Below are 24923 nucleotides of genomic sequence, written 5' to 3' on the forward strand. Positions count from 1 at the left end.
CTGTGAGTGTGCTTCAGAGCCTTTGGAAACACATCCTGACCATTCCTGTCTTTCCTATCAGCAACTAGACAATGTGCATGGCGTTCTTCCAGGAAACTTGTCAAAGATGATCTGGTTTATCTTAGATGGGCAAAACAAAAGTGTAACGAATTTAATGAAAGCAGTTCCCCAAAATTATCAATTCTGCAATGACTGCTAACACAGTCAATGACTCAAAGAATGAAATGGCAAACTTTGAGACAGGCAAAGAGCTCTGGAACTCAAAAGCTATTTAAATAAGAAACAAGGACATGTACATTGGTCATGTACACTGGTGAACTGACAGCTGTACAGACAGAAAGCAAGCTGGATTCTAGTGCAGGCATTATTGATGAGCTTAATTAGATGCTGGTGTTTCCAGAGGACCAGGAGAATGTTAAAAAAAAAGAAAGAAAGAAAAAAGAAAATAAAGAAAAACCAACCAAACAAACAAAAACAAAAAAACCACACCAAAAAACCCACCACACAGACATAAGTATCGGCACAAAAGCAAACGTTGCCAAGGTACTACTCCAAATACTTGTCTAGATCAGAAGTGGTGCTAACTTTAGAATGGAGGCTACAGAAAGAATTTCCAAACACTGCCAAAGAGCAATCCCCAGCTGGCATGGGACAACACTCGAACCATTGTGCAACACAGAGGATCTGATGCAGACACATCAGTCACTGCAGTGCCTCCTCTAGACTCTAACTCATTACTGGTGTGGGGTACATCCCCTTCAGCAAGAACTCCTCTTCAACCATGCTCTGCTCAGCTGCAAACACTCATTGCCTCAGATGAATGAGAGGACAGTAAGTTTCCCTGCAGTTCCAGAGCCTGGCACTTGCCATACCATTATGTGAAAAAATATCAAATCACTACTAGGCACTTAGTGCTGGGTGCAGATGAAAACTGGGACTGTTCTGTGAGAGAGCACTCAGCAGAAAAGACACGGCTCAGAAAGACAAAGCTCTTGTTTGCTTCCCGCTGGGAACAGCTGTGCTCTGGTTTTGCACACCACTGAAAGGATGTCACCTTTAAGCTAAAGGTGCCTGCATCTCAGTGCACTGTGAAACAGCCCAACATAACACTAAATTGGTACAATGTCAATGATACCTGAACTCATAAAATACAAGAGGACCTTAATACTTAAAATGGGAAAAAAAAAAATCATTGCAAAACAAAAATCCAAGCTCAGACAACTATGCCTATTTCCCCTTCATCCACTGGTGATTTTTGAAATCACCATTCTTCAGTTTTATGGCATGAAAAATAAAATACTAAATTTCTAGGTTACTGCCCTAAAAAGGAAGAGCCTTCCCAAAATTTAGTTGCTTATGCAATATTTTAGCCAACTATAACAGAAAAGAAGCAGGAATAAGCATTTTCCTTTCTCTGTAAAGTTTGTGAATTCTGGTTTTTTACTGTATGTGTACTGCCTGTTTCATTGGTCTCCTGTGCACAGATAAAATTAACTCAGGACTTTCTGCTCTTTGAATAGCTCTTCCCCATAACAAAATAGAAAAAAAAAAAAAAGATTGCTTCTTCCAGTGCAAAAACTGAAACTGCAAAAAGCATAGGGAACATCTGATTTGGGAGGTCAATGATCATATTCAAATTTAACCATTCATTTGGGGATCTTCTATGGTCTCTGACTTTTGAGGGTTCAGTCAGGAAGTATTTTCTATCTTTTGTTTCCCTCAAATCCAAGGACTAGACAGTTTCAACATTCAAAACACCTGGAAAACAATCCCAACCCATAGACAAGATTCTCGGAAAGTGTCATGATTCCAGCTTCATAAAAATACCAGATATTGGCAGCCAGGCAATGAAATCATGGAATTCAGTACCACCAGCATTGGGTGCTGACGGTTTTTGGACCATGCCATAGAGAAGGAGCAGCATGCACTGGAAGCTTTGCACTACAGACAACAAGGCACACCTCAAGAAATCAGTCTAACAGACTGCACTGTGAAGGTGGGGATTTTACCCTCCTTGAGCCTTTACATCATGAGCTAATTATGAAGAGGGAGAGGTGAGGCAATCCTTCATTACCTTTGGAAGTAAACAGAAGATTCTAAAATGGCTTTGTCCAGGTCCAGCCAAGTGTCTCCTGAGCTCCTTGGCAACAGCACAGCAGCCTTTAACTATGTAAAATGTTGTTAATTTAGGGTCAGAAACATTCCTGGTGGGTTTAGAGCCAGCACTTCAGATCATGAGCCATGTCCTGCTTTTCCTGTCACCTGGATCAGAATTTGATCTCTTTTCTGAATCTTCCAGTGAACCTGAGTACAAAATTTTCATCCATGGGCTTCACACAAGCTTACCAGATTGCTGGGATAGCACCAGACTGTGTGACAAACTAGACTGTAAATCTAAGAAAGCAGAGAGTGCTGACTATCTATCATTACACTTTCTTCACCTCTATCCATCTGCCAAGCAGAGTTCAACTAACAGCCTCTTTGCCATTTGCTTATCTCTTCTAACAATATTTTGATAGTGGCAAATATATTTCTAAAGGATAAAGCAAGATGACCTTTAAAACACAAACATTTAAAATTATTGCAAAACATTAGCCAAAGAAAAGAGAGAAAAATCAAATGGTGTGACAGCCACTTCTCCAGAGATGCTTCAGACATGATGCTATTCCTCATACTCATACTGGCAAAGGGGATATCCTTTAATGTAGACAAGTCTGGCATAAGTAAGATATTTTACTTTCTTGCCTATTATTCCATCCCCTCACACTGTTTGCATCAGACCATGCCACCAGATTAAAGAGTATGTAACAAATGGCTGCCTGTGGCCAGAGGCAGAGAAAGAGAGAGGCTGCTGGGGGTACTGATAGAGCTCCCACAGACAGAGGATTGTTAACAGGCTCAGCTCCCACCTCTGCAGGATCCATCAATGCAGGCACAACATTCAGCCCTTCAAGCTCTAACATCCTGCTTCTAAAATCCAAGGAATATTCAGAATCAAAAGGAATATCCTCCAACAGGATATGTCACTCCAGTATTGCACATTAAATCATCTTTTCCATAATACTGACAGCTGACAAAGACACGCAGAATTTTCTTTACACTACAAGAGAAGCCCCCAGAAAACCACTGCAGAACTGGTTCCTACAGACCTGCCTAACTGAAGAAAACAAATCTTCCAAATCAGCTGTACATTCAGGGAACAGCTGCTTACCTGTGCACTCTTCAACCGTGTCCCCAGGTGACTGTGTGACCTCTGTGGGGCTTGTAGCCATTATATAGTCACTGAAACAGAGATGAAAGCATCAGTTTCATTTTAGTCCATCTCCCCAGCAGAATATGGTCCCACCCAGCATGAAGAAAGAACACAGCTGAATCCTTTCTAAAACTACATGCCTGAATGGTTATCACAACCATGCCTTGCACACTTTTGTGCACTTTGGCCACGGAACTTTTCATTTTTCAGCGACACTTACTTCTTTAGCCACAGCTAACAATCCAGTCTAATCATTGCCAGCATCTCTGTCTTGCTAAGAGACCAGAATCACAGCTTGCTTTCAGGAAAGATGTCATTACACTTGCTCAGCAAACACTGTAATGCTTCCCAGTCTTAGAATAATGGACCTTTGCTAGGGAGTGACAGCTCCACACTACTGTAAAAAACACAAGTGCTCAGCTGCCCAGGGTTCATGCATTACAGTGTCCTCACAGCAGGCACCAGTCTAGTCTGTCATCATTATTAAAACCAGTTAAGCATCAGCACTGAAACATCATTCCAGGCTATGCTACATTTGTGGAAACCAATAGATCAAATTTATTTTGGATCCAGTGCAATCGGCTTTTAACCACAAGCTCTGAAACCAGAGCCAGCAGGGCTATTGATCAACCAAATTAGCTGATGGCATCATCTTCCTCCCTGATGAAAACAGAAGTTCAGCCTAGTTTTAAGATCATTCAGTGGTAACTGGCTCCACTTTGTATTTTCCAAATGAGTGTCTGTCACAGACAAAGGAATGGAGCAGCAGACCACAGGAGCTACGGTACAAATGTCAAGCAACAATGGAAATGTGACAGTTTAGCAGGGCAGCTCCTGAACACTGTCCTTTGTCATGGAAGGTACCTCAGTGAGCTTTTTATGTAAGTAGAGGTTCCCATATGCTGTCAGGACTCAAAGAGTAAGAATCTTTAAAACCAAATCCTGCTCTCTTTTCTGCATAGATCACACCTAACAATTTTCCACATTGAAGTGCTGTAACAATGCAGCCAAGTATCTCAACAGCAAACAAGACTGTGATTCTGTACCACCTGGCCAATCACTAAACTTTTCCATTTCTTCTGCATCACCCACGTACTCTAAAATCTGTCATGCCCAAAAGCACTGGGACCTTTCTATGAGCCCACATTCTCAGACAGCCTTAAAAGAGGAGGTGCACAAGCTCAGAGGCAGAGGAGTCTGCCGGAGGAAAGAAAGGAGCAGCTCATGGAGGTAAAACAGGCAGGGCTCCTGTGACAAAACAGGCCATGGAATTAAGCATTCCCTGCACTCACCACACAGATGTGGAAACTGTAAAGCTGCTGAACTCTGGGGAGGAATTGGGGAGGTATAAAAGAGAAGTGCAGTCAAACAGATCCCCTGGAAGCACTGGGCACAGGAGAACATCAACACAATCTAGTTCCAAATAATCTCACTTCTGCTTGTTAAAAACCAATGAAAAAGTCATTGCAACAACCAGGACTGATTACACCTTTCCTAACTGAAATGCACTGAGGTTGTTCTTGAAACAATTGTCAGACAATACTGACAATAAAAAAATAAGATTTCTAAGTTTCCTTCAGGATGATCATAACCATTCATCCTTTTTTCCCCTTGTCTCATCAATTATCTATGAAAATGTTTGCGTTTCCTGCATACTTTCTTTAAAGCAGTCATCAGTAGAGTTTCTTATAGACTCTTTCTTTATATTAAAAAGAAATTTGGTTCCAATTTTTCCTCTCAACTTTATACACCATGCATGCTGTGTTAGATTTTTCTAAGGTAAAGGGAAATGCATTTGAAATAAAATATTGAGAAAGCATTCAACAAATTTACAAGGACAAACTGACAAGTCTCCAGACTTGAGTCTATTTTCACAGAATCTGAGTGGACCTGGAATTTGGCTCATCTAGACCTCCAACTTCTGCTTTTCCCACCTTCAGTTGAACCAAAGCAAGATAAATATTGATGCTTTCAGATCCAGCTTTGTTTGCATCAGTTCAGCATTTATTTAACTCAATCATCTCAGCTGCTCACTCAGAATCCTTCCAGCCTTTGAAGATATTTTGACTGCAGTGTTTATTGTAACTGCAAGCATATATTTCTAACTGGTGTATCTTTTATACAAGTGGAGCTACAACTGCAAAGCAGTTCAGCTCTGAGGCAGTTTCTTCACAGTCAAATCAGCTCCAGCATTAACTCAATTTTATAGTTGAGTTCTCTGGGGCACATGGAGCTCAAATGTCAACTACAAGGGTGCCCCACTTAGGACCTCATCATCTTTTTCCAGTGAACTGAACATGACAGATTTTCTCAAGCTTTGAGTTAGCTGAAGTAGCTGAATTACAGGGAAAAAACCCATATAATATATGATGTATATATTCCACCAGCAAAGTGGAGGTTCCATCATTAAAAACCTGATGACATACCTGGAGGAAAGTTAGATGGCATTTAGCAATTAGACGGCATTTAGACTTCAAATTCTGGTGGCAGTGAGTTGCACTTTACAGAGAACAGTTAGCAAATGTTCTGAGCCACAAACCCTAGCCTGGAGGTCAGTGTAATAGAGAAAAAAGGACAAAACCCCATCAATACAAATACATGTGAGTGCACAGGCATTAACCAATCGAACCTCCAGACATTCACCACTTCCAGGCCTTAATAACAGCAGACAGACACAGTGTCAGGATGTATCAATACCATGCACATCCAGTGCAATCAGCTGTACTAACCCCCTGTGAGCTCTCCCAGAGCATTACACCATTAGAGACAAAGTTTTAAACAAATACAGCCTGTGTATTGATTTGCAGCGATAAAAATACCAGGTTAAATGAATGGCCCTTTAGAGCAGTATCTCTGATACTCTTGAGGTGCTCCAGGACAGCTGGAGAAGATGCTTGCAGAGGGATGCAGGACACTTCTCCTCGGGGTGGGAGCAGGGACAGACACGGCCAGCCCAGACAGGAGAGCTGCCAAGTCACAGTTACTGTTTGCTTCTCACTAGAAGTGGAACAGTGGGTGCATTTCCCCAGTCTACAGCTTTCTAATATGTTCTTAATCCTCTCTCAAACAGCATTTGCAATCCCTGCATGTGCACAGACCTCCTGCTGCAGACGTACAGGGCACACAAGGTGTTGAATCTCCCACACCCCTCAAAATCCAGACTCAGCCAAGGCCAGTAAATCCACGGCATCAATTCCTATGCAGGGCCATGGAAAAGACTGAAAGTTTACCAAAAGCACAGCATTTGCCTCTCCCTGCACAGCATGATGGGCTGGATTACCACAAATGTGAATTAATTAATTACTTGCAAAGAGTGGCTTCCTATGTAGATGCAATCACAAAAATAATACTGACATTATTAGACCCCATTCACATTGCCAGGGTATATTTTAAAGCAATTAAACTCCTACAAACTTGCAGGATTTGCTTTACCTTCAAAACAGAATGGAACTTAGCAGTCACCACTACCCTCACTTGGTTTGATGTTTAGATCTAGGCTCTCTCTGCTATCCCACATAACATTTCCATTGATAACCCCACTGTGCTGCATTCACTGGGAGCTCTTCAACTCATTACAGGAACTAATGAGTCTGAAAAGTAATAAGAAATCTCCAGGAACAGGAGAAATGTCCTTGTCTCCCCTTTGCAAACTGAACCAACTGGACAAATATTTGGAGTACTCTAGGGGAGGGCAGGGATAGGGCAAAAGAAATAAAGTTCCAGGATGGTGTTCTGACCATTTGCTTTGCTGAGCTGAACACATGACTTAATATATACATGGGGGGTAGAGGGGTGGGAGAATGCTAAATGAATAAAAGACAATTCCCTTTCACTGCTTGGTTTGTGTATTTAAGGACTCCTGGGAAGTTAGCTTTGTACAGGACTCAAGTTTCCTGCATTCAGCAAAGGTCCAAGAGAAATGCTCTCTGCTCAGCCTCAGGAAAGGGACACAGCCTCCTTGCTGGCTCTCCAGTGGAGCAGAAGACTTGGAAACTGCACAGCAAAGCAAGCTCCTAGCCCACCTTCAGTGCTTCTTCAGCTTCAGCCCATGGTCCTGCAGAAGCATTCCAGAAGGCCTTATGACAGTGAGATCAAAGGAGATGCTGAACCCTGAACAGCCTCTTTCTTATCAAATAAATGCTTGAGGAAATAAAGCCTCAAGAATGCAAGGCACTGCATTCAGTTAGCATCTTCCTGGCCTATAGAAAACAGACAGTGGCAAGCAGCCAAGAGAAAGAGGTGAAATTTTTGCCTGGAGCTTTTAAAGATCAATTTCCTCCATGCCACAAAAATTATTTGAAATCAAGCTTATGCTCCAGATTTCAGGACACACACTTTGCACAGCAAGATGCATCAGCACAGGAAAATGGAGCCTGTGGACCCCATCTGGTCCTCCAGGTCACCACCCTGCAGCCAGCCTCCCCCAGAACACACATCAAGATACTGCAGGACCTCAGAGAAAGCCCCTCCATTTCTCCTGAAAACCAAGGTTCACAAAAACACAGAATGCAGTGTTATTGTTCAGATTACATTCTGCAGTAAAAGGTGAATGAGAGGTTAATTTTCTTCTCTCTTATTAAAGCACATTAGAGGACTTTGTTCTGACAAAATGTGGTTGATGGCTTTCCTCTCTGGGAGCCCAAGAAGCTATCAGTGAACTCATTAATCCAATAACAGCCAAGCGCAGTAAAGTTTACCCTCTGCAACTTCACTGAACAGGATTTCAGAGTCAATCACAGCAATAGCAAAGCCAGCAAGATTTCTATTCAATTTTCACATCCTTGGAACATATCAGAAACTCAGCAACCAAAGCTCCCTTTGCTCTCCATGAGATGAGTGACCTGCACTTCAAGGCCCACGGTCACAGAATTATGCTGAACAGTGTGGGATTCAACAAAACAGCTTTGTTGAAACAGGGTACAATCCAACATGAGAGGGGGAACCAGGATCTGACCTTGTACAGCTGATCCCATTGTGCTCTTCTAGAGGTAGTGTTTTAGGATGGAATTCCCAGGGTTTTTTGCCAGCCCCTAGCTGGTATCTCCCATGGGGTCCCTCCCATGACTGTTTAATGTAGGTGTAAAAGAATAGCACAAACAGCAGTTTACACCAGGATTCTTGCTACTTTCTCCACTGGTAATGGGGAGGGGAAGAGTTTATAAAGAATATTGATCTTGTAATTTTCACTGAAGGAGGGATAGTTCAAGAAAGTTTAAGGTCCTTTTCCAAGGATCACAAATAATAAATACAGCAGGAAGTCTGGATAAGCATCTAGATAGTATTTAATATCAATAAAAGATTCTCTCAGAATCAAGCAGGGGGTCATCATTCCCCATAGTAACAGACAACATTCAGCTCCTAACCTTGACAAGATATCAGAGCAAACAACCATCCACATGGAGAGATCTGCTCCCAGCTCTCACACCTTGCATTCGGACAATGCCCCGACCCCCCTCTGTCCCCACACCTTGGCTCCTCTGTGAAGACTCTCCAGAAGACAGGTCCCAGTGTGCTGAACTCTTGTTTGCTACAATCTGCTTTGAGAAGCCTCTGCCTGACAGCAATTCTGAAGGATTTCTGCTGTTCAACAGTGCCTGAAGCATTATTCCTGCCCTCCTAGTGAGTGTGTGTGCAACACTAATGGAAAGCAGCTGGTGGGCTGAAGCAGACTTTAAAAAAAAAAAAAAGTAAGAGGAGGAAATGCCTTTCATACAGTCACACAGACTCATTCTGTAATTGTGTGAGAAGCCAAGAGGATAAGAAGGGGGAAGGGTAAATGGGAAAAATTCATAAGCACTCTGTTAACATTCCCAAAACTGAGAGAGCCAATTCCTCTGTCCCTGCACTGCTGCCCCATCTCCCCAGAGTCCCTCCCTCCCTGCACCCCTGCCATTTGTTGATTTAGCACTGGGGAACTGCGTCCCTGCATGTGGGGACTGACTGCAGCACAGACCTGGTGCCTTAAACCCGAGGCAGGTACCAGCAGCGGGGCAGCTTTGGTTTGTACTCAGCTCAGGAGGCCAGACTGAAGTCCCAGCTACCAGAGCTCTGCAGCACTTGGCACCAATGCCAGACAGATTAACTTGCTTTGGTGCCACTTCAAGCTGTCCTCATGAACCTAATTACTCTGCTGTGCTTATTAGCACGATCTTGGGCAGCTGCTGTCTGTGCAAGATCTCTGCTGCAAGTTTGCATCAGCTCAGACAATACAGCAAATATCGACCTGTTAGCCAAAAGCCAAGGAAAATGGCTCTTGTAGCCCATCCCTAATAATAATTTATCACAGATTTTACAGTGCATTTACAGAGAAATGTGACAGCAATTTGCCCAAATCAAGACTGGCTCTAACATAGTCATGATCTAAGCTACAGCAAGATTTTGGTCCCAGACTGTCTCCATTTTAAAGGAATGGCCATTAAATGACCCAGTTAAATTCCACCACTTGGCATTAGCATAGGAGAAAGCTTTTCCCATGTAGTAATTCTTTTTCTGCACACCAAGACACTGGGGAAATTTCAGGAAACAGCTGGAATGAGGATCTTCTCCCACTCTTCCTAAAAAGAAGAAAAAGAATAGCCAAGTCTTCCAGCAACCACACTAAAGGAACCAGTTGCCAGCAGCAGAAGACACTCCCAGATCCACTTGACACGGATACATTTGAAGTAGTTGTGGAGGAGGAGGAACATGCATTTAAAAATCATCAGGGATGGAACCAAAGGCTGCCATTGCCAGCTGGGGAGCTACTCCCAGAGTGCATTACTGCCTTTGGAAATGGTCTCAAGGCAAAGCAACAGGAAATGTCAAGCCACTATCACCGAACAGCAGACATGCCTCATGCCAGCAGAGTCAGGGCGTCAGAGAGTCAAGTATGGGAATAAAAGTCAAGCTCACTGTCTGTGCCTCTCCAAATTCAACAAGTAAGTGTAATCTTCCATCCCAGAGATATGGAACTGGGCATATTTAGCCACTGTTTTCTAGCTTGTGGAGGTGCTTTTTTACCCCCTCTCCAGATTCCTAATTAATTTTGTTTCCCCTGGAGCCTTCAAGCATAGAGTTAGATGACTGGGATCTGACCTGGGGTGTGCAGAGCCCTGCGAGTCTGTGGGCTGCTCTGTAGGGATCAGCAAGAGGTGGCAAAGGAAAGAAGTTTGCCATCAGCTGGCTTCAACATGCTCTACAGGAGCTTGAAAGACTGTGAGCCTGAGAAAACTTCATGGAAATTGCCCATATCTGCAAATTCTGAAGGTGACAGATATTAGTTTAGACAGCAAAACCTATGAGACAGAGCTTGTCTTTTAAATGTATTCTAGTACATGGAGACTATTGGGCTGGGATTTGGGTAACTTCACTGGTTTTCCTGGCTCTGTCGTTGAATAGCAGGGCAAATTACTGGATTTCTAACAAGAGACAGATTATTTATCACTCAGCCATGAGCTTCTTTATCTGTGGAATCCCAATGGTCACACTGAACTCCTGGAAAGCTTCATGAGCCCTATGGGAGAGTTAAGTCTCACCTCTGTTGCAGGAAACCAGCATGCTGGAGCTGTATGGGCTGACACAAGTGCTAGAAACACATAGAAGGTAAATCACAAAAAACCCCACAAAATTTCACGAGAGTAATCTGCATGTCTGCCTTGCCCCCATATTTGAGTCACAGTGATTTCCAGCATGTTATTCTCAGAAACTGGGAAGGATCATTACACCCTGGGCCAGAAAGAAAAGAGTCTGGAGGCATTTTTACCAAACTAAGCTGTCTGACTATTGCAGTAAAAATGAGGCTGAAACAATAGAGAATGGAACACCAGAACTGAAATATGGAACTTTAGGCTATATCTAAAGCTTTCTCTTTTTTTAAGGTTTTTCCAAAACGGTCACTTATCCCACAACTTTTGGTTAAAGAGCAGCTTAAAGATGGGAGGGGCAAAAAAAAATCTTCAGATACAATGAAACTTCTCAGGACAAGAGATAATAAAGACATTTAATGGTGTAGAATTCAAAGTGCACTTCAAAAAAAAAAAAAAAAGGAGGCAAACAGAAAATTCTGGGAGAAACTGTTACAAATTTTCACTCTGAAGATCAAAATGCCATAAAACCAGCCAGCCATCTTTTGGCTATAAACAAGCAAATAAAACACAGGCTTTGTGGTCTCAGAAGCTGCCTTTGGCAGGAAGCTCAGGAAATCTCTCTTCATGTTAAGTCCCAAAACCTATTTTTCAGTATCTACTGCCTGTACACACAACAAATAAAAACAAGGTCAGCTCCTTTCCAGTTGAAACCCAGTGTCTGGCTGGCTCACCTCGAGTTCCCACTGCCCCTGGGCGTTTCTGCCATTCAGAGCCCATTCTGACTCCTGACCAGGGAAGGACAGAGGCAGCCTCTGTGCTTGCAGAGGGAGCTGTGTGTGAAGTCTGATGGTTTCCCTCCCTTCTTCTATCCTAAAGAAAACCTCCTGCTGTCCCTGCTCTGCTCTCTCTAGAGCCTCGAGTCAGGCAGCTCCTGAAGTACAATGGTCTTGAAGCACATGGGGAGGGAACTCTTGGAGCCAAGGGAGCTCATCCATGTGCTCTGAGCAGTTCTGAGCCATTTCTGTCCCAAGGGCACTCCTGACCTTTTGCTCTAGCATGAGCAACTACTAAAAAGGGATCCTACTTCTCTGGGATTCCAGACACAAATACCTCTCTAAAACAGGATCATCTAAAATAAGATTATCTGAGCTAATGCTGTTTTGCACCAATGGAGTATCAAGCTGAATTCAACTGTATTTTAAGGCAGTGGCACAGCAGCATCAGGGAGAGAGATGGTACAGGACAGCAGGAACTGACACCAAAGACAGCAAGAACTGAAGATGGGGTAGTGACAAACAGGCACATGGGGGGGAGAATCAGATGGGGACAGACATTCTCTAAGATCTTCACAGGCCAAGCTGCAAGAAAGGAAGCAAAGAGACAATTGGCATATTTTTAATTTAAGCTTTTGAAACATTCTTTTCACTAAACTGAAATGATGGAAAGCAGTTTGACTGCTGGAGTGTACCAGCAAACAATTCCTCCACACCTCTGTCAGGTCTGTATTTTCCCATGTACATAGATAGCTTGATGGCTACCACAATGTCTCCATCCTAACTCTGAGCTAAACCACTCAAATGCATCTCATTTGCATCAGAGCTACTGTGTGGATCACAAGTGCTTTGTTAGATGAGTGACACCCGGAAGCCCCAGCAGAAGTGCACAGTTACATATTCCCAGAATGCATGAGCATAAATGAATTCATCATGAATACAAGTCAAACATTTAGCTCACTAATTAACACCAGATCCTTGAATCTCAGAGGCCAAAAGGAACAACCACCACAAAATTTTGAAGCTGGAATGCCACCTTGGCTCTGGAGGGATGGTTAGAAAGCAAGATCAGGCAGCTTTGTCTGCACAGCCAAGTTTCCCTGCTCTGACTGAGTGCTACAATTCCCTCTACGAGCACCCTGCTCTGGGCTGAGGTAGAGTTAATTTTCATCCTAGCAGCTGGTATAGAGCTGTGGTTTGGGTTTGTGCTTGAAACAGTGCTGATAACTCAGAGATGCTTCCTTTAGCACTGAGCAGGTCTTACCCGGAGCCTTTTCTGCTCCTCATCCCACCTCACCAGTGAGGAGGCTGGGGGTGAATGAGGAGCTGGGAGGGGACACAGCCAGGACAGGTGACCCCAACTGACCCAGGAATATCCCAGACCATAGGACCTCATCCTCAGCATGGAAAACTGGAGGAGAAGGAGGAAGGGGGGGCATTTGCAGGGATGGTGTTTGTCCTCCCGTCACCATTACATGTGACGGAGCCCTGCTGTTCTGGGGATGCTCAACACCTGCCCTGGGAAATAAATTCCTTGTTTTGCTTTGCTTGTCTTCATGACCATTGCTTTGCCTATTAAATTGTCTTCATCTCAACCATGATTTTTCTCACATTTACCCTGGGATTCTCTCTCCAATGCCAGCAGGGGAGAGTGAGTGAGGGGCTGTTGTAGGGCTGAATCACAACAGTCACAAAGATACCAACATGCTATAGCATGGAGACAGGACACAACAGAGCACAGAATGTCTTGGCACCTGGACACTTCTCCAAATGCAGCAGCACACTCAGGTATAACAGTACACCTAAAGAATGAATCATGATGTGTGTGGCCTTTTTCACAAACGTTGTGTTGGAAACATTGGGCTGTTGGCACAACCTTGACTTCTGGCACAGTGATGAGCAGTGACAGCTCAGCATCTGCAAGCAAAATCAGACAGGATATCAACTGACTGGGGTTTTTTTCCTTTGTTTATACAGTGACTCCCCCAGTCTAGTGGGAGGTCAGCTGCGAACTTGAAAAAAATAATTATTAATAAAATAACAAGATAAACAAAATAAAATAAGAGAGTTTGCAGTTAGTATTTGCTGAATTCAAAATAATATTTTAAATTACTTACTCCATAATAGTTTTACCAACCCTGAGACTATAACAGCTGTAATGCAGAACTATAAGCTTGAATCATGTTAGTGTAGAACACCTTGTGCTCAACTGTTTTCTTACAGCAGGAGAAATATGGGGGGTGGAACTGAATCAACCTTGGAATTACCTTGAGTTTTTTTCCTGTTTCCCCATGGACACACTTATCTCAGATTTCCTCAAATCTGGCTGGTAATCAGCTCCAGCTGCCCTACACCAGCTCAGGTAGGTTATCTACTGGAAGCACAACCTGAACCCACTACATTTTCGTCCCATATATCATCAGATTTCAGGTTCTGCATCCAATTCTAGGCCTTCACATCACAGCAGTTGTGAAAGCCTAAAACTTTATAGACATCTGCACAAGAAGAAAATGACAAATTAATCTCTCCAATTGGCTCTAGGGGTACAAAGCTAGACACTTGGAGCAGCAGAAGTTTCTGTCTAAGACGAGAACACAAGGGAAAATTATGACAAGATGTTTTCATGGCTCAGTCCAGCAAAGTCATGTAGACAAAAAACCTGATGATCAAAGGATGCAGAAGAGTGAGAATCAAATTTAGCAGATTGTCCCAGCCCAAGCTTCTGCTCCTCTGCAAGTGATGCAGGACAAGCAGCAGTGGAGGTCAATTTGACAGCATATCAGCCAAGTCCTCAGAACCTTGGTGATAGCAAAAGGGCTGCTCCACTGAAACCAAATAAATAGGCCTGCTTGGAATTCCTCTGCCTACAGCCAGCAAACACACTGTACCACTGTGGCTGCAAAAACAAACACCATCCAGAGAGAAGCACGAACAGAATGAGGAGATGGGAGTGACTCACTGGTGTATTAAAGCAGAATTGAACTTCTTGCACAAAGATGAGTCAAACAGAATGAATCACAAAGAGGAGTAGTTGACTTTTTTGTTAATAATGTAGCACCATTGTACTAACAGTGCCCAATGCCTGCAGTGCCATGGCTCTGACACCTCCTAACTGCTTTTGTTCATCCTCTCTGCTATTTTGAATAAGAAAACAGGACTTAAGTCTCCATACATTTAATATCAGACAGAGCACTGAATGACTCCTGTGGGTTGAAGACAAAATGCTCACAAGTATCCAAGCACTGTATAATACAGGAACATGCTCATAGGTTGTGTACTGAAGGATTCCTCCAAGAGACTCACAACCCCTGAGGAGTCTTTCTACCTCAACTCACACTCTCTGATTTGGCCTTAGTGGGGAGATCTCTCACCTTCCATAAAAGCTGTTTCTTGAAACTGATCCAAAGATTGTCTCTGCATAGGTGAACTTGTTTTGCTGGGCAGAAACCACCTATCATACTCAGATATTTTCATCTCAAAATGCCCCAACACTGAAAAGCTGTTAATGACTGATTCTTGCTCTTCTTGTGAAGTAATATGCTAAAGTGATGTACAATAAAAAGACATGTAAACAGACATATTTCAGAATACCAAAGTGTTTATGGGAAGCATTTCACCTTTCCTGAATTCATCAGCCACACAGACAGATCCCAGATCATCACTGGGGCAGTGACTCTGCCACAGCTCCCAGGAAGCCTGCACTGATTCCAAAGCTGCCCAGACTTCTGACAGCTGCCAGCTGAGCCCATGGACCACGGCTGAGCCAAGATGATGCTGGGGGATACCACAGGCAGGGATGGCCAGGGAACTCAGTGTCTCACTTCAAACAGCCCTGGAGTCTTGGAGAGATCCTTCATGTCTAAAACTGTGCCAAAGAGCAAAGCATCCCTCCCTGCAGTCAGGCAGCAGCAAAGCATCCCTCCCTGCAGCCAGGCAGCAAAGCATCCCTCCCTGCAGTCAGGCAGCAGCAAAGCATCCCTCCCTGCAGCCAGGCAGCAAAGCATCCCTCCCTGCAGTCAGGCAGCAAAGCATCCCTCCCTGCAGCCAGGCAGCAAAGCATCCCTCCCTGCAGCCAGGCAGCAAAGCATCCCTCCCTGCAGTCGGGCAGCTGCGCCGCTCCTCAGCCCCCGCAGCCATCAGAGCCTCCAGAAGGGAGAGAGGCCAGGGAGGCCGATGAGCTGCTGACAGAGAAGAGCCAACAGGCTCAACCTGCCCCGGCCCCCGTGCCAAGTTGCTACTCCAGTAGCAGTTGGAGGAGCTTTAAACCACTTCCAATCCACTCATCACTGTCCCAGCTAAAACATCAGCTGCTGGCTGTGGATGGGGAGCCAAAGGCTCGAAGGACCACGCAAACATGTAAAAGTTGTAAAAAGTGTAACTGGCCGCAAGGACAAAGGGATTTTTGGGATTTCCACCGTCCCCTATGAGCCTCTTCAACAAGAAGGCTGGGGTGAAGGTGCAGGGGCAGTGAACAGACAGCCTAGCCATCAGGTGGACACCTCTGTATCATCCTGGGAATAAGCCCAGCAACCATCACAATCTACTCCTGACATTTATCTGAACAGGCAACAACACAAAATACAGCAACAGCACCTAACCCAGAAAACATATTTTACTCAATTTCATGGTTGTAACATAATTTTTGATGTTACAATTGTTTTAATCTCAAACAATCCAGAAATATATTGAAAATTCTGCTGATGAAAATTCTACTGATCAGCTTGCTTTACCCAAATGCTGAACTTCTTTGCAGGATAAAAGTGTACATCAGCATTTTTTGACAATTATGGAATATAAGAAAAGAACACAATGCCCCACTGGAAGTGCAAAGCTTGGTAAAGCAGAAGACACCCAAGCTGAAATGTCCATAATTTGGGGATTGTTTGTGAAAGGCACCATGAAATCCTGAGTGACCACATTAAATAGAGTTAAATACATTTTCTATAGTCTGCTATAGAAACCAGACTGAGCTGGCACATAAAGCCTTCAGCCAGATATTTTATATAGTTTCTAACACACTATATTTATCTTTGGAAATTGGCAGTTTGCAGTGACCATCAGTGAACCTTGCTATTCAAGCAACCACATTTTCAGCTCATAACAACATACTTGGCTAGTCCCAAAAACTGAGGAGCACATGAAAAGATTCCTTCACAGGCTTTAGGAAACTTTATCATATTTATTCAGGTTTAATATTTTTTTCTGGCACCATGCTTGGAGCAAGAAAGCAACAGAACTCTGCAACAAGGGTGATGATAAACTTAGCAGAACAATTCAAGATTACTCAGGTTGCATATGCTGGTTAAAGAGAAATATGAAAGCAATCTAGAAGTTTTATTTCAGCAAAATAGTAGCCAAGATTGGGACTGTGTTGAAGAATTACCTGGATCAGGCTTTGAGGATTCTTTTTCATTTCAAAGCACAGGGACAAGACCATGTGTACAAAATCAGATTCAGCCACACATTATTACAGTGTACCAAGGCAGAGCCTTTGCCTCCTCTTGTAGAATGTGGGGCAGTGGGGTCAATGTGCCAGCAGCACAGGAGAGCCCTCCCTAAAGCAGCTTTTAAAACACTCCAGGTGCTTTAGCTGGACTCAGCAGCTCAAAGCCCTGGAGGGAACCCTTCCTCAAAGTCCGTGGCAGGTTTCTTGGCAGGTACTGAGCTCCAAGTCACTTTGGCCAAATTCCTACTGGTATCCAAACCAATTGCTTAAAGCATAAAAGTAATTTCATTGCAAAAGAGCTTTCATTCAGAAAGCAAATTAACTCCTACAGGTCAAACGACCACGTGAGATTGTGGGGAAGTTGTTCCAACGACACATTTGTCCAGAAAGACAAATACTTCATGTTAAACTCCAAACAAATTTCATTGAAAATTAATCTCAGGGTAAAAACATCACTATTTCTGCAACTGGTGTCTTGAATTCATTTTAAGTGCAAATAACCACAGCCACATCAGCATATAAAATTTGTGAAGACTGCAAAGGGTTAGCAGTTGCATTAATTCACCTGGGAACACTTCACAGGGCTGAAATAACAGGCTGAGGAATATAACCTGTGCATATATATCAAATGTAGAGACCTAACTGAAGAATATCAAAAAAGAAGAATCTGTTGAATAAAAATACCCTGATCCTCATAAGTCAGGTGGAGACTGACCAGGGAAGGAGAGATGGTTTACCACATATAAAAAAGCTTCACCTGTCCAGCCTTTATAGCCTCTCTCTGAATTTCAAATTTGTTTTAAGTGCATTAGATTCTGAAGGATTTGGGGGGGAAAATCAAACAATGTCAATTTACTACTTTTTGTCAATTCAAGTGCCAATCCACCTACCTTCATCAGGACTCACTCACAGCCCTTTTGCTAGTGCTGATGGCACACTCTCCCTTTATCTAAAGCAAACTTCTCTGCCAAATATTAAATCCCTGTTACAAATTTCTAAGGAGGAAAGGAGTCAGTGTGGGATGGAAAAGCTAACAGAAACCCAGTAGGAGTTGTGTGCCTCTGAAAATGCACATTTCCACCAGAGTAATGTGAGACAAACTGTTGGTGTGAGGGATCAACCTTTGGGAGAAGGAAAAGGAGTCAATTGCCAGCTCCACTTTTCAGCTACTTTCCTCCCTTTGCTATCCAGGACTTACCCACACGATTAACTATCAGTGTTCACATCTTAAGCCTCAGACACAATTTCACTTGCCTTCTACTGTGCATGTTCCCTGTCTGTAATGTCTCACTGGAGCAAGAATAGAGCCCTCTGCAGTCTGCTGGTGCAAAACACGATCAAACCACTCAGGTTTGGCAGCAGGAAATTTTGTTCCATTCTTCAGCAGGGAGAATGTCAGAGGAAAAACAGAATGCATCTTCATGGTGGTTTAAAGCACAAATGCCAACATGCATTCTCTCATTCTCTTTTCCCTTGATAGTCTGCTCCAACAGAACATGCCAGCAAAGCAATAAAAAATAATTTTTAAAAATACAACCAAATCTCTCAACAGGGAGCAATTACAGAAACAAATCTCAGAATGCTTATAGAAATACTGATCAAGTTCTTAAAGAGCATTTACTGCCAGACTTCCAACTGAACATTTTTAAAAGCCAATGTGAATTTCTATATTTCTCCTTTTTATGTGTTAATATAGAAACAATACAGCTAATCACTCGGGAAGAGGGCATTTTCCCTCTTGCTTTAATTAAACAGGAAAAAGTTCTTAATGAATTTTCCAATATTTCATGTTTACACCTCTGAAGGAGAAAAAACTATGACCAATATTCACCTAACAAATATTTTAGCCAGGACTTATTCTTTGCATTTTGTGCTCAGGCTGGCACTTCAGACCCAAGGCAAAACCACTTTGTTCAACTCTGCAGCTGCAATCCAACAAAGACAGAATTTCAAAGTACCCCCTAGACTCAGCTCCCTTTGGGAAGGTGGAGGGGAGGGCTCAGCATGGCACTTACTTTTTACTTTTCAGGCACCCGTAGAACCCAGCCATGGTGCTTCCAGGGAGGTGTGTGTGCATTTAATTCATTCCAGGGTGGGGATGCCAGCACAGGGATTCTGTGCAGCGCTCCCCACTCGCCCACGGGCACACACAGGAGCCCCGGCGTGCTGCAGCAACCCCTGGCCAGATAAAGTTCCTGATCTGAGGCACTCAGACTCTGCTGAACTGGGTCCAAGGAGGGCTGTGCCTGCTCCATAAATGGATATGAATTGTTAACTCCCCCTTTTCCTGTCTCCTTGCAGCTATTGGTACGCACAGCATCCCAAGTGTAAAATACCACATGGCATTTGATTCCATCTCCCTGTGGGACTAATGAGAGGCTTGGTTATAATTAGGATGTGAAGAAGCCCTGAGGAGATTAATTGTTATTGTTATTTTTTTAGGCAGAGGAAAGCTACAGAAAATACTTGAAACATCTTTGAAATAATGACTAAAAGCTGTAGTTATTCTCCAGCACAAAAGGGGTGCACAGGATCTTTCAAAACAGGCAGTATCCCAATTCACTGTAAATCACAATCTATTCTAACAACTATTCTGCACATTAACAGGAAAAAAACCCAAACAACTGCATCTCTGTAATATTGGAAGGTGAGGCTAAAAGCTCTAGAGTTTAAATTAGCCAGCACACCCATTTGGCAGAATTACTGCCTGGTGATGACCTCTGCCAATTTACTAACAGCTGTAACTCACTGCCACAGCTAAGGAGGCACTCACTGGGTGTGGGAACAGGTAAATGCTGGGGAACACAGACCTCAAGGAGCCTCATTCACAGGGGTGACCCAAGTCCTGGGGACAATATAGCTGTACTACACATTTCTAGCACTACATTGCGTTAAATTCATATGGAAATGAATTTGCATCATGGCTATCAATGGCCTCTGTTGAGGTAAAAGCAGAGAGGAGGCAGGACATTGCTGGGGCTGCCTGCACACAGGGAGGGAGCAGCAGCAGCCAGTGCCACAGCCTGAGCCTGCTCCTGCAGTCACACGGCTCGCTAAGAGTATCAGCTCCTAATCAAAAATTGCATGGATGTTTCAAAGTAGGAGGTTCATAACTCTCATAATAGCAAAGCAAAGATTTACAGTCATTCCTAGAAGATCAGAAGAAAACCACATTTGTTTGTATTTCTCAGCTGGTACGTAGTATTTGAATACTTGGGTCTGGCAAGCCAGTAGGAGGGAGTATTATTAAATATTTTTATATGAGTTTCTTAAAGACATTTAGCAGAAATACCAGATCTACAGTGGAGAAGTCCTTTTTGAACACTTGGAAAAAATACTTTATTTTAATACTTTTCTCATGAGAGACACGTAGTTTGAGAAATGGACCTCTGGTGAGGAGTCCCATCAGTGGCTCAGCTACAGCAGTTTTCTCTCAGTGCAGAAGTTTGACATCTGTGAATGGACAACTCCACTTCTCAATTTTCTGTAAAGGCCTCTACACAAAGGAAAGCTGTCACGCAAATATCAGATGACAACAAGTGCAAGGGCCACCACAAACAGGAAACAAATCTTACTCTGGTCTAGTTTCCCATTTAGCTGGAAAGCAAAAGCTTCTACAAGCAGCCAGCTTCAATGCCATCCACAGAGTGCATTTGCAGATCAAAGCTGACCTCAAGCAGATATAACACATTTTCTGTCTCTTGGGAAAAGACAAAGCAGTAAAAATTCAGTAGCACTAGTGGAAGTTGGACTGGAACGAGTTTCACTGTTGGGAATTACTGCACTTGTCACGATGGCTTCACGCTGAACCCATAATCCCAGCAGAAAAAGGATCACTAGAGAGCATTAATCTCCATCCATCAGACAAAGCCCATAGGGAAAAAAAAAAGGGAAAATCAAGGCTTCAGTTATTGGGCAACCACCACCACGAAGGAATTCGTGGAGAAACATTCTGACTGGCTTAATGCACAAAACCTTGGATGCAGGACTGCATCTGAGATCTGCCTGGCATTTTGTTCAGAAAAATGCTGCCAACAGAAACATTTGTACTACAGTAAGAAATTAAGGAGACCTCAGGAGAAATTCACATTTATTTTTAAAATCAAGAAAGATCAAATGGCCTTCCAGTGGGAAGGCACAGCCCCTGAAGCTAGTGGAAAGGTGTAATCCTGATGACTTTAACTAGCACAGAACACAGTCTAGAAGCTTAAAAAAATCAGCATTTTTGCTAACATAAAGCAGATTTCCTGTCTCCTAGCCTCCTCAGATGGCTTGCCTTCAGAATATGCTTCCTTTCAATATTTTCTTTCATGCATTTTTGTCTTGAAGTTACTTACCTGAACATGCAAAACTTCATCTGTTGGCTTCCATTTAGGTCAAACATAGTCCTGTTCTCAGCAACCAGTAGCTAGCAACACACATTGCACCATCTCAAAACCCCCTTACTGTCCAAGAAGCACAGACTAGTAAACAGTCATTAAAAATAATTATCCCACCTCAGGATTTAATACTTTTTGATTCTCTATCTTCATATCACCCCCCAAGGCACATCATGCTAGATTTATTATTCACTCCTCTGCCTCTTTATCACCAGCACAGCTTCAAATGGCTACACACTGAGCATTTTGGGTACAGCCCTGAAATCTTAGATGTTGATAAACATCCCAGCTCTCTGTCCACAGGCAAATCAGTGCAAGCAAGCAGGTATGAGCTGTAGCTGCTCTGAGAGCCAGACATCACTACACTGACATTTGCTCCTCACTTGTCAAGTGCTGAAGTGAATGGGCTGCCCCACTGCCAGGTAATTAATTTAAACTGTTTTCAGCTGGGGGTAGAGGAACACCAAATAACCACAGACTTCGGCAGAGTAAAGATGGTTCTTCAAAGGTAGGGAAGACAGCAAGTTTAAACGCCTGAAATTTCAGTCAGATCTGGATTTCCTCTAAAGCTTGTGGCTTGGCTTGATTGAAATAGCCCAGTCTAGGCCTACTTTCATTTGAAAATCATGGCTTTCTTCAAACTCACTGTCATGGCTTTCCCTCAACAGCCCAACATTGCACCAGCCCCCTGCCCATCCAAACCACTGCACATCCACATCACTGCCCATCCAAACCACTGCCCATCCAAACCACTGCCCATCCAAACCACTGCCCATCCCCATCACTGCCCATCCAAACCACTGCCCATCCAAACCACTGCCCATCCAAACCACTGCACATCCACATCACTGCCCATCCAAACCACTGCCCATCCACATCACTGCCCATCCAAACCACTGCCCATCCAAACCACTGCCCATCCACATCACTGCACATCCAAACCACTGCCCATCCAAACCACTGCCCAACCAAACCACTGTCCATCCCCATCACTGCCCATCCAAACCACTGCCCATCCAAACCACTGCACATCCCCATCACTGCCCATCCAAACCACTGTCCATCCAAACCACTGCCCATCCAAACCACTGCCCATCCAAACCACTGCACATCCCCATCACTGCCCATCCAAACCACTGCCCATCCAAACCACTGCCCATCCAAACCACTGCACATCCACATCACTGCCCATCCAAACCACTGCACATCCACATCACTGCCCATCCAAACCACTGCACATCCAAACCACTGCACATCCAAACCACTGCCCATCCCCATCACTGCCCATCCCCATCACTGCCCATCCAAACCACTGCCCATCCAAACCACTGCCCATCCACATCACTGCACATCCAAACCACTGCCCATCCAAACCACTGCCCAACCAAACCACTGTCCATCCCCATCACTGCCCATCCAAACCACTGCCCATCCAAACCACTGCACATCCCCATCACTGCCCATCCAAACCACTGCCCATCCAAACCACTGCACATCCACATCACTGCCCATCCAAACCACTGCACATCCACATCACTGCCCATCCAAACCACTGCACATCCACATCACTGCCCATCCAAACCACTGCCCATCCAAACCACTGCCCAACCAAACCACTGTCCATCCCCATCACTGCCCATCCAAACCACTGCCCATCCAAACCACTGCCCATCCACATCACTGCCCATCCACATCACTGCCCATCCACATCACTGCCCATCCAAACCACTGCACATCCAAACCACTGCCCATCCAAACCACTGCACATCCAAACCACTGCACATCCAAACCACTGCCCATCCACATCACTGCCCATCCAAACCACTGCCCATCCAAACCACTGCCCATCCAAACCACTGCCCATCCACATCACTGCCCATCCACATCACTGCAAATCCAAAACACTGCCCATCCACATCACTGCACATCCAAATTTGCCTCTCTTCCCTGGAGGGAGAACAAGCAGTCCCAGGGGCAGCCTGCCCTCCCACAGTGGTACCAGCAGTTTACCAGAGCCTGGTAAACTTCCCAACAAGTTTCTTAATTTCTCCAAAGGGAACGAGGGAGGCAAGACTGAGCAAGGTCCAGCCAGCCAACCATTGAGAAATCCCTGCACCAAACTACAGCTCCTAAAATCATCAAGCTATTTGTTTCACAGGCACTTGAGTCATTGCGAAAAAGCCTCTTCAACTTAAGTAACCAAGAGCAATCACTAATCCAATGGAGGAAATCAAACACCCAGGGTACATGCCAACAGCCTGAGAGCTGAGGCGTAGGGAGCTACACACACAACCAGCAATTCTGAATATATTTCATGTCCAACAGAGCTACTGTGTTTCTTGCAGCCTCTTGCCACTGGATCTCTAAGGACAAACCCCTCCCCAGCCCCCTGACTGCAAACACTTCACATTTTGCAAAGGGCTCATCCAAAGCTTGCATGGCAGCAGGACACACAGCAGCAGGAAGGGACCAGAGGTCACACAGTAAGGAAATCACATGTTTCACAAACTGTGTTTAAACAGGGGTGTTTGGTTTACACTTTTAAAAATTTATTTTCAGAAAGGGACAAAAGTTTCATTTGAGCATTTCACTAAACAAATTTAGAGGTAGGAGTAAAAATCCTACACCAAAGTGACAGACCGTAGCATTTCAGATTTCCAGTATATTTTGATGTCTCTGAACAGACTTCTTAGCAAGGTAAATGTCACATTGTGGTAGGGTGAGCCATCATATACTGATCCTTGAGCCACTTGGGTTTTATGGCATGAAGATTCTGAGTGTTCCTTACAAGCACATTGTATTTGTACCCCTAGCAACACTTTGCAACAATGTGCCAACATAAATGTGGCTCTCAAAAAACACTTTGCTGAAGAAGAAAAGTGGGGTTCAGGTTTCCGACAAGTGAAATTTACAGACTGACAAATTGGCAAGGCTTGGAAATTTTCTGTGAAAACTCTCCAGTTCTAGAGAAACAACTAAACACGCATCACTGTTAAAAGCTGCACTATCAGAGCCTTAAACAATCAGGGCTGGAAACAACACAGAAGTCTGCAGACAACAAAGAAGGGGAGATAAGAGGATTTCTGCCTTGCAGAGTTTGTACATCCATCTGTGATTAACATTATGAGGAGAATGAGGGTCAAAGCCTATCTCTGAAACTGAAAGTCGAGAGTGTAGTCAGAGGCATCCAAATATACACTATTTCAGCTTTTTATTCATGCATTTATTTATGTATGTATGAATAAATTCTTCATGCCAGAAGAATTTGCCACGATACTTGCTCCAGAGTCTAATTACTCTCTGCTGCTCTAATTATGTGTGTTTTCACATTTTGTGTATAACATGTGGGATTTGGGGATTTTTGTTGTTGTCATTCCCTGTTAGAGGGACTTCCTGCAATCTCCTTCAATAATAAGAATATTTCAAAGACCGCAGCAATAATATAATCTCTTTGATTCCAGTGTTTGGTAATTTTGAGTCTTCATTGTTTCTTGCAGTTAATCACAA

At 43.8% G+C, this 24923-nt stretch overlaps 1 protein-coding gene across 5 annotated transcripts in view; it reads right to left on the reverse strand.

The window, feature by feature from the left end:
* The window catches only part of KIAA1210 (KIAA1210 ortholog), a 50506-nt gene that overhangs the window by 19082 nt on the left and 6501 nt on the right, over positions 1 to 24923 (reverse strand). For 2 of the 5 annotated variants that reach the window (XM_038122672.1, XM_038122678.1), the window contains exons 1-2: positions 19053 to 21167; positions 3212 to 3282 (exon numbers count right to left, since the gene is read on the reverse strand). In XM_038122672.1, the coding sequence (XP_037978600.1) occupies positions 3212 to 3282; positions 19053 to 19114 (133 nt within the window). In that variant the 5' untranslated portion in view covers positions 19115 to 21167. Of the gene's footprint in view, positions 1 to 3211; positions 3283 to 3473; positions 8684 to 8720; positions 9081 to 19052; positions 21168 to 24923 lie in introns of those variants that run through there. The other 3 variants (XM_038122676.1, XM_038122674.1, XM_038122677.1) reach the window with 3 other exon arrangements.

Source organism: Motacilla alba, chromosome 4A (genome assembly GCF_015832195.1).
Source record: "Motacilla alba alba isolate MOTALB_02 chromosome 4A, Motacilla_alba_V1.0_pri, whole genome shotgun sequence".
Classification (NCBI taxonomy): Eukaryota; Metazoa; Chordata; class Aves; order Passeriformes; family Motacillidae; genus Motacilla; species Motacilla alba.